The sequence below is a fragment of the Amia ocellicauda genome, chromosome 4 (assembly GCF_036373705.1).
Source record: "Amia ocellicauda isolate fAmiCal2 chromosome 4, fAmiCal2.hap1, whole genome shotgun sequence".
NCBI classification, from domain to species: Eukaryota; Metazoa; Chordata; class Actinopteri; order Amiiformes; family Amiidae; genus Amia; species Amia ocellicauda.
This window is the reverse complement of record NC_089853.1, coordinates 18,837,894-18,847,189: the sequence shown is the minus strand read 5'-3', so window position 1 is coordinate 18,847,189 and position 9,296 is coordinate 18,837,894. Positions and strand designations below refer to the sequence as shown.

At 52.3% G+C, this 9,296-nt stretch overlaps 2 protein-coding genes across 2 annotated transcripts in view; one reads left to right on the top strand and one right to left on the bottom strand.

Moving 5' to 3' along the window:
- Positions 1-263: 263 nt before the first annotated feature.
- On the bottom strand, positions 264-6,156 carry aagab (alpha and gamma adaptin binding protein). Its single transcript, XM_066701227.1, has 10 exons — positions 5,973-6,156; positions 3,440-3,630; positions 3,136-3,232; positions 2,888-2,977; positions 2,598-2,681; positions 2,344-2,423; positions 1,864-1,960; positions 1,534-1,638; positions 1,223-1,272; positions 264-1,082 (listed from the first exon to the last, which is right to left on the bottom strand). The coding sequence occupies exons 1-10, from the start codon at positions 6,154-6,156 to the stop codon at positions 1,005-1,007; spliced, it is 1,056 nt and encodes a 351-aa protein (XP_066557324.1). The 3' UTR covers positions 264-1,004.
- A 224-nt stretch (positions 6,157-6,380) lies between these two features.
- iqch (IQ motif containing H) overlaps positions 6,381-9,296 on the top strand; it is a 34,761-nt gene continuing 31,845 nt past the window's right edge. The window contains exons 1-2 of the mRNA XM_066701226.1: positions 6,381-6,608; positions 9,046-9,168. Coding sequence (XP_066557323.1) covers positions 6,381-6,608; positions 9,046-9,168 — 351 coding nt within the window. The remainder of the gene's footprint in view (positions 6,609-9,045; positions 9,169-9,296) is intronic.

Below are 9,296 nucleotides of genomic sequence, written 5' to 3'. Positions count from 1 at the left end.
TCCCACGCGCGAACAGTCTTTTTACATCAACACGCAGTCCAGTGCCGGCCTGCCCAGAGCAGCGAGCCGAAGGGTGGGGGGGGGTTGGTTGGTTTGGATGACGGCAGCGTGAGAAAAGCAGCCGAGGGCTACAACGAGTGTGCGTGTGCATATATATATATAATTTTTTGTCCTTTTTTTGAAAAGGAAACCACAAAGAGCCCTCCTTGGCCCACACTGTTACTGTTTATTTAAAAACTTTTTAATAATAATTACAAAACAAGAAAGGTTCACAAGCTTTTTAATCGGCTGTTTAACACAACACAACACAACACAACTGGGGACACGGGGCCGCGCTCGCAGTGGGCGAGGACCAACATTGATCGACACGTCACGAGGTCGCACGCCGCCGACTGTCCCCCGGCTGTGCAGGACAGACGGACAGACTCTGCTCCAGCGCTCGGTTCTCTGCTCGGCCAAGTGTTCCTGGTGCCGCAGAGAGATGGAAATGGATCCGTCCACACTGGGGAGCGGCGGGTCTCTGGGGTTCACTGGGCTCTTTGAAGCCTTTTCTAGATTCTTCCAGTTACGGAAGAAGGTGGAAAACCAGCAGCACTGGTTTCTCCTGGGGTGGTTCAGATTGTTACGGGTGAGTGTTGACGGGTCCACAGGTTTTGTGAGGTGGGAGGAGGGGACTATGGCCGACTGAGTGAAGGGGCAGTAAACAACTAGGTGTCGATCAGTCGCTTTCCCTGCTCCCTCTCCCCCCCCCACCCTTCCTCTCCCCTTCTCCTTCTCTCTACCTACCTACCCCCCCCATCTCTCTCTCTCTCAGGGCAGAACCAGTGAGATGTTCGATTCCAAACCAACACAGAATGTACAGAGTCCTCTGGGGGTGTGGAGGATGGGCAGCTAGGATCAGGGCAGGGTGGATGGGGGAGAAGGGGGTGGCAGTGCCAGAGAGGGTGGAGAGAGAGAGAGAGAGAGAGAGAGAGAGAGACAGACGGGATGGGTCTCCTGCGTCCTTAACCGTCATCCTCTGAGGACAGACCCTCGATCTCGTCCTGGTCCCCTCCAATCGCCATCCAGAACGCCTTAGCCACCTGGGGGGCGGAGCGCAGGGGTTAGGCGACTCCAGCACGTGGAGCGAGTCACACTGACGCACTGAGAGCGGTTGAGTGCGTAGGGAGGACAGGCGAGAGAAGGACAGTGTGTGCATGTGTGCAGGCATGAGAACTCCCACCTTTTCTGCGTGGAGCTTCCTCTGCTCGTGAGGCAACGATGACGCTTTATCTGTTGGGAGAGAGGAGCGACTGGTTACTGCTGCCCTCCTCATCCCTCTCTTCATACCCATCTCTCGCTCCTGTTCAAAATCTGCTCCCAGAGTAATGCACCCAGCCTTCCTGCAGCCAACTGTGGAGCCCAGCCCAGCCCAGCCTTGTGTCCATGCATTTACAACACTTATAACCCGCCAGCTGCTGTCCGGCTCGTGCTGGGCTGGGCGGTACCGGAGGGTACTAACGGGCAGACACCGGTGCGGGCCGTGGGCCTCACCTTTCATCTCCTTCAGCTTGGTAAAGAGACGCTCAAAATTCTCCTCGTCCGCATCCCCCGCCGTCAGAGTGGCCAGCTCCTGGATGTCCATGTCTATCATGGGATCTGCAGAGCGAGAGAGAGAGGAGTTTCCAGGGCCTCAGGGGGTGCCTGTGCCGGCTGCGGTGGAGCAGATGGGGACACCACTGTCAGGTCAGATCCCTCGCACAGGGTGTGGCACTACTCGAGATCTGACTGCACGATACGCACTGGCCCCTGCGTGGGATGGGGCCTGTGGCCGGCCAGCGTGGAGGTGTGTGCGGTTGTGCAAGGGTGCGGCGGGTGGCTCACCTACAAGCGTGTCGATCTGAGTGTCGGTGTTGGCCCCCGTCCCTGCACCGTCAGCCTCGGAGCTGCTGTCAGCGCCCTCTCCTGGCAGGCGGGGGGGCTGCAGGGACAGGACAGAGAGGGGCAGAGTGAGGCAGTGCGGGGGGCTTCGGGATTTACACGCTTCTTATCAGCTTATTTAAAATGTCTGTTCTGCATTTCATGATTTTAAAGATTTACAATATTTTGTTTTTATTCTGGGAGACAAATGTGTTTGTGGTTAAATTAATTCATTCATTAGACCAATTAAATAATCTAATGGAACTAAAAAAACGAATATGCCACAGCCTTTCCGGGAACAGAGAGTTCAGAATCCAGCCTCAGCTTCCAAATTTTTCTGCAGATTCCCGAATTGGTTGGTCATGCAAATAAGCTGCATTGCGCTTAAGCACCCGCTCCTGACCCCTGACCCCTGACCCCACAGTGAGGTAAAGAGTAACTGACGTGGGTGTCCTGGCTGTGACGTGCGGAGCTGTGACGGGCTGCCACCAGACTGCTCATCAGGCCGAAACCCTGGGCGCGCTCTGGAGAGGGAGAGAGAGAGAGAGAGGAAGCACATGCTATCAGTACTGACAATGCACTGAAGCAACAGCCAGGATCCACTCCTGAGAATATCGCTCTTCTGAAATTCTACACACAAGGCGCCAGGGTGTCCTCTGACCACAGGATGGGGGAGAGCGGTGGCAGGGGGGGCTTACCATCTTTCATCTCCACGCTGGACCACACATTGGCGTTGAGTGCCTGGACAATCCGCTTCACACCTGTGGACTCGGGGAAGTCATCTGTGAAGAGAGAGAGCGAGAGGACCCATTGGCTGCAGGGGGGCGTCTCTACTTCACATTTAAAGGTGTTCTGTGCTGGGCGTGTGAAGTGTGTACAGTCTTTGTGCAGCGTGTGCGAGCTGTAGTGCTCCAGCGTGTGTGTGCCCGCGTTTGTACGGCGAGTGCCCGGCGTGTGTGTTGCGTGCCCACAGTGCGGCCCGTCTCACCATCCTCGTCCGGGATCTCCTCAGGGCTGAGCTCCACCAGCTCGAAGGCGTGGGCCAGACACCACTCCTGAGCCCGCTGCCGTGTCACGCCTGCACAAACACCCCGACACACACAAACACATGCACGCAAACACAGACGCATACAGTCACAAGCAGTGGGGAGACAGAGAGAAAGAGAGACTTTTACAGACACTGCTGTGCTTTTAAAACAAGAACACATGCTGATCGTGTGAGTGTCAGTGACTCACCGCTCTCACAGGCTCGCTCACACACCAGGATCAGGACCTCTGGGGCCACGTCCTCCACCACCGCCAGCCAGGGAGCCACGCCGTCCAGCCCCGACACCTGCAGCACAGCACAGCGGTCACACGCATGCATGCACGCACACACACCACTGACTGGGCACTGATCTCTGTATGTCTTTCCACCACACATACAAGACACACAGACATCAGTGCACAGTCAGACGTACTCAGATGGACAGATCAATACAGACACACCGTAGACAGATGGACAGACAAACTGAAAGGCAGAGGCTGGGGGGGTCCTGACCGTGTTGCTGTCGAAGTAGACGAGCAGGGCCTGCGTGCTGCGTGCGATCTCCGCCGTCACCTCGAAGGGGCTGGGCGCCACGCACAGGTGCACGTCCGCCGTGTAGTACTTGTTGTTGATGGTCCAGGGGTACCAGCACACCGGCCCCTGCTGTCGGGCGGGCGCGGGGACATCCACAGCGCCCAGGATCTCTGCAGACATGAAAGACGTCAGGGCTGGCGTGCGAAGACTGGACACATACAGGAGGGATCGGTGTCTCGGCTCTGTTAAACCCCCAGGATCACAAGACTTGGACACCAGTGCTGGCCCACGCCACATTCTAGATCTCTCAAGTGATTTCCAGTGCTATTCTATTCATTTTATTTTTTCATTTAGTTAAAGTTTTACATGAAGCTTTCGATTGTGCAGATTGAACCCCTCCTGCAAATCTGTTTGTTTTTGTTCTATTTTTTGATCTAAGACAGAAGATATTATAGTTTCCTTGAAGCAATTCTCAGCTGAGGGGAGGAAAAGAGAAAGAGTCACTGATAACTATCAGCCACCGACTGCACGCACACACACACACACACCCAGGCAGCACAGGAAACAGGCAGGGCAGAGTGCTGGTGGGGGGGGCAGGGGTGACATCAGCCAAGCTGTGGGTATCAATACCACTGTGTAGCAGCGGGGGGGGGGTCGGGGGTTGTTTGTATGAAATATCAAACGGCTGAAAGAAAACAAACCAACAGACCAGTGAGTCAGAGCTGAGATTTCACTGGGGCGTTCTCCACATTCCCCCCCTCCTCTGCCGATCTGCCGATAAGCCTGAACTAAATGCTGATTTTCACAAGCTTTTTTTTTTTTTTTTTTTTTTTAAGGGTTAGGGGGCCCCAGTCCTGCCGCAGAGGCCCAGGGTTCTGCGAGAAACGGAGAGAGAGCGAGAGCGCTGACATCTGGTTTCCCTCAGTGTGGCTGATAGGAGGTACAGCCAGACTCCCCCAGGCCACCGTGCGCCGATACGGGGAGGAGAGGGAGTGTGTGTGTGTGTGTGTGAGGACAGCGAGGGCTCTTCCTGTCTGACCGTCAGAGTATAATGTACGAGAAACCCATCCAGGACGGTCATCTCACTGTCCTTAGACTTCCTGTTTAGTCGCATCCGCCAGTTCAACTCATCAGGCAGTGATTAAGTGCGCAGAGCAACAAACAACCCACTCCCCTGCGCCGCTCTTCTCTAAACCAAAACACTGTCTCACTAATGCCGACTCATTGCCGCCCGTTCCCCTCTCCCTGACACGTCTGACAGGTCAGCAAACCGAAGTCCTCAAGGGTTCAGACGTCCTGCTGACTTGGCCCTGTCCGACAGCCCCCGCCCCCTACTCCAGCTCAGCCCCCGCTCTCCCTCTTCCCCCGCCTCTGTGTGCCGTGACTCCGTGTGCTCGGGTCACCCTGTCTGTGAACCGGCCCTGCGAGACGGTGCGAGTGAAGAGCGGAGGAGGGGGTCGCCCTCGTATGGCTTGTATGAGAGCGTGAGAGAGAGAATGCTTTAACACAGCAGCACAAGACACAACACAGCAGGGCTCCTCATCACCCTGTTTTTTTCCCCCCCTTTCCTCTCTCATTTTTAAACCACATTGGTAGCAGATAGTGGGTTTCCCCGTCCTGTCCTGTCCTGTCCTGTCCTGTCCTGTCCTGTCCACGGCCTGCACTGATCCACACTGCAGAGAAACACCGCCACCTTCTGGGTCAGCAGGAGAATTACACAGCCAGTCAGTCAGTATGTCATTTAAATTGGCAATCACCCCCAGCAATTAACATTAATCTCCATACAATGAATTGCAACAATATTTCTAATGCACCCCTGCAGGTACACTGCTGGCCATATTGCTAAAGCGGTTTAATATCCTTTAATTATTTTGATTTAATGCATTTATTTTTTCTTTATAATAACAGGGAAAAGTAGTAGCATAGATTTGTCTACCCGGCCCCTTCATGGATCTACAAACTCCTTCACTGACCCTTATCAATAAAATAAGTGTTTCATAAAATATAGCCTACCCGCAGGAGGAAGTTTGGCATTTCAGTCATAAATATGCTTCTGTAATATGTGTATATTAACAACATTGACAAGTGCATCGAAGGATATATTTTGCAATAACGGGGAAATGGGTCTCATCCCCCCCCCACGATGACAGTCCTCTCTCTGCCTGCTCCCTTGGGACTGTCTTGCAGAGGGGTGGAAAGTGAGCCCCTGTACCCCACACACCCCAGTGCAGGAGCTGCCATCAGGCCGGTGCTCACTCGTTGTGGAGACCCGAGGGCCGCACGGCTCCTGCCCAACCCTACACCTGTGACAGTCTGAGCACCAGCGACTGAAACAGACCTGACTACGGAGGCAGCGGTTTCAGTTCGTGGTTTTAGCGAGGCCATCGTCCCTACAGCTCACGGATCCGTCATTACGGGCTGCGGTATAAGGACCTGTCATCTGTACAGACCCGTCGCGACCAGCACTGCCAACCACCGCCGGCACACTGTAACTCCGGCTGCGGGGACTCACGTTTGACCAGCTCCTGCTCCTTGAAGCCCGGATCGCAGCTGGCAATGAGGGCGCACGGCAGGCTGGCCATCTCTCCCTCCTGCGCGGCGGAGGACATGTTGAAAGTGTAAACAGCACACTGCGGGGCGGAAGCGTCCGACTGCGGGGCGGGAAGCACTTCCGGGTCAGCACCAGAATAAACCATTGTGCGCGATGAAAGGATGCGAGGGAAAAATGAAGTTAAATAAAATAAATAGAGCGACAAGAAAAATGACACGCCTTTTACATGGGGTATTAGTTACGCCGGTCATGATAAAAAATAATAGAGGTTGTAGAAAAAAAGAACGCGATTTATGTTTCTTTGAAATGAGCATTGTGATCAATCAAAGCGTCTGCTATTGTTGGAAATGCTTTTAAAGCAGAGATGGGATGCTGGCGACGGCGGTGACTGCACGCATCCGCGCTTTATCCAGGGTTTGCGGCAGCGCAGGCGCCCCTGTGCGCGGAGACATGGCCGCTCCGGCGTCCTGTTGCCTGGGTACGGTTGCGATGTGTGTGCGGCGATCAGCGCAGGCCTCGTTAACACCCGAGCGGACACTGCAGAGCATGGCTGATATAGTCCCAAACACCGACGACCTGGGCAACATTTTGGTCAAGGTAATACATGCATACATACATTCATTCATGATATATAGCTATACAGAAATTGTGTGTATTTTTATGTTCGGTCGCAACGTTAAATATACGGTCATAATACTGTGTTTACACGAACGGGCTGTGATGCGGTGTCGCGTCATGCCCGTGTCGGTGCGGCAGAGCTGTGTGCGCGGCGGCGGGAGCAGAGTCACTCCGCTCCGTCATTAGTTATACCCCCCGCCTGGTTACAAAGTGGTTTACATTGAGCTAAAGAGCTTTTTCATCAGCAGAGGTGAAATGTTAATTAGTAACTTAATGAACACACGCGAATCCACTGCTAACCGTGTTGCCGCGACGCTGCTGCTGAAGGAGCCTGTGTTCAGCTCTTGCGCATGCGCGGTGTCCACGCCTGAGTGGCGAATGTCATTTATTCATCTGATATAATAAATGTTTCAAATACAAGAAGACGTCTTCCTTTTTATTGTGACTACAGAGATTTGTATTAGTCTTGTATTATGATGATGACGATGGGGTTTGGAATATGCTCTACCTTACTGTACACCACTCTCATAGGGGAAACAAGCCTCATCTTTGGCCCAAGGTGCCATATGACATTTCATAATCCCTTAGCTGCATTCTACCACACTTTGTCTTTTCCTTATTGGGCTCGTATTTGGAGCTTAATTACTCTTGGGGCTCTTTCAATTGTATGATCCAGAAAGTATTCACAGCACTTCACTTTTTCCACATTGTTATGTTACAGCCTTATTCCAAAATGGATTAAATTCAATATTTCCCTCAAAAGTCTGCAAACAATACCCCATACTGACAACATGAAAGACATTTGTTTGAAATCTCTGCAAATGTATTAAAAATAAAAAACAAAAAAAGCACACGTACATAAGCACCTTTGGCACCAATTACAGCCTCAAGTCTTTTTAATATGATGCTAAGCTTGGCACACCTATTTTTTTGGCAGTTTCTCCCATTCTACTTTGCAGGACCCTTCAAGCTCCATCAGGTTGGATGGGGAGCGTCGGTGCACATTTTCAGATCCCTCCAGAGATGTTCAAATCGGGTTCAAGTCTGGGCTCTGGCTGGGCCACTCAAGGACATTCACAGAGTTGTCCTGTAGCCACTCCTTTGTTATCTTGGCTGTGTGCTTAGGGTCGTTGTCCTGTTGGAAGATGAACCTTCACCCCAGTCTGAGGTCCAGAGCGCTCTGGAGCAGGTTTTCATCAAGGATGTCTCTGTACATTGCTGCATTCATCTTTCCCTCGATCCTGACTAGTCTCCCAGTTCCTGCTGCTGGAAAACATCCCCACAGCATGATGCTACCACCACCATGCTTCACTGTAGGGATGGTATTGGCCAGGTGATGAGCGGTGCCTTTTACTGAGGAGTGGCTTCCATCTGGCCACTCTACCATACAGGCCCGATTGGTGGAGTGCTGCAGAGATGGATGTTCTTCTGGAAGGTTCTCCTCTCTCCACAGAGACACGCTGGGGCTCTGTCAGAGTGACCATCAGGTTCTTGGTCACCTCCCTGACTAAGGCCCTTCTCCCCCGATCGCTCAGTTTGGCCAGGCAGCCAGCTCTAGGAACAGTCCTGGTCGTTCCAAACTTCTTCCATTTACGGATGATGGAGGCCACTGTGCTCATTGGGACCTTCAATGCTGCAGACATTTTTCTGTACCCTTCCCCAGATCTGTGCCTCGATACAATCCTGTCTCAGGGGTCTACAGACAATTCCTTGGACTTCATGGCTTGGTTTGTGCTCTGACATGCACTGTTAACTGTGGGACCTTATATAGACAGGTGTGTGCCTTTCCAAATCATGTCCAATCAACTGAATTTACCACAGGTGGACTCCAATCAAGTTGTAGAAACATCTCAAGGATGATCAGTGGAAACGGGATGCACCTGAGCTCAATTGTGAGTGTCATGGCAAAGGCTGTGAATACTTATGTACATGTGCTTTTATTGTTTTTTATTTTTAATACTTTAATATTTAATATTTGCAGAGATTTCAAAAAAACTTCTTTCATGTTGTCATTATGGGGTATTGTTTGTAGAATTTTGAGGGAAATAATGAATTTAATCCATTTTGGAATAAGGCTGTAACATAACAAAATGTGGAAAAAGTGATTAAGCAACACTGCTTAGTGACTTGGCACCAATATACGGTTGTGACGAGTCTAATCAGAAGAGAACTCCCAGCCCAGGGACAGGTGCTTAAATGGTGCTTGATGGCTTCAGAGTGTTTCAGTTGTTTTTGTTCCAAATTGACTTCCTGGATCAAACTAGCCACTAACCAGATCAGTCCATCATGGTTCTCACTGCTGCGCAATGGCTGACCGACGAAGCCCTCAGATGCACTGCAGGGCCGGTGCAGAGGCAGGGTCTCTGGGCCACAGTGCATGTGCTGATCCCTGTCTGTTGTTGTGCATGGCGTGCAGGTGCAGGAGGACCTGTACCAGCTGAGAAGCAGCCTCACCCGCATCAGCATCCAGAGCGGCACGGAGACCGTGGACATCCAGGCGCTCGACTCGGCCATCTGCCGGACAGAGACTGGACTGAGGGTGAGGGAGAGTGGGCTGCACTCTGGGGGGCACTGGGGGGTGTTTAAGCTGATCATATAGCAGCCTCCCAACCTTTTCAAGCCTAAGACACACCAACACCAACACAAATACCAACCCTGCGCTGCACC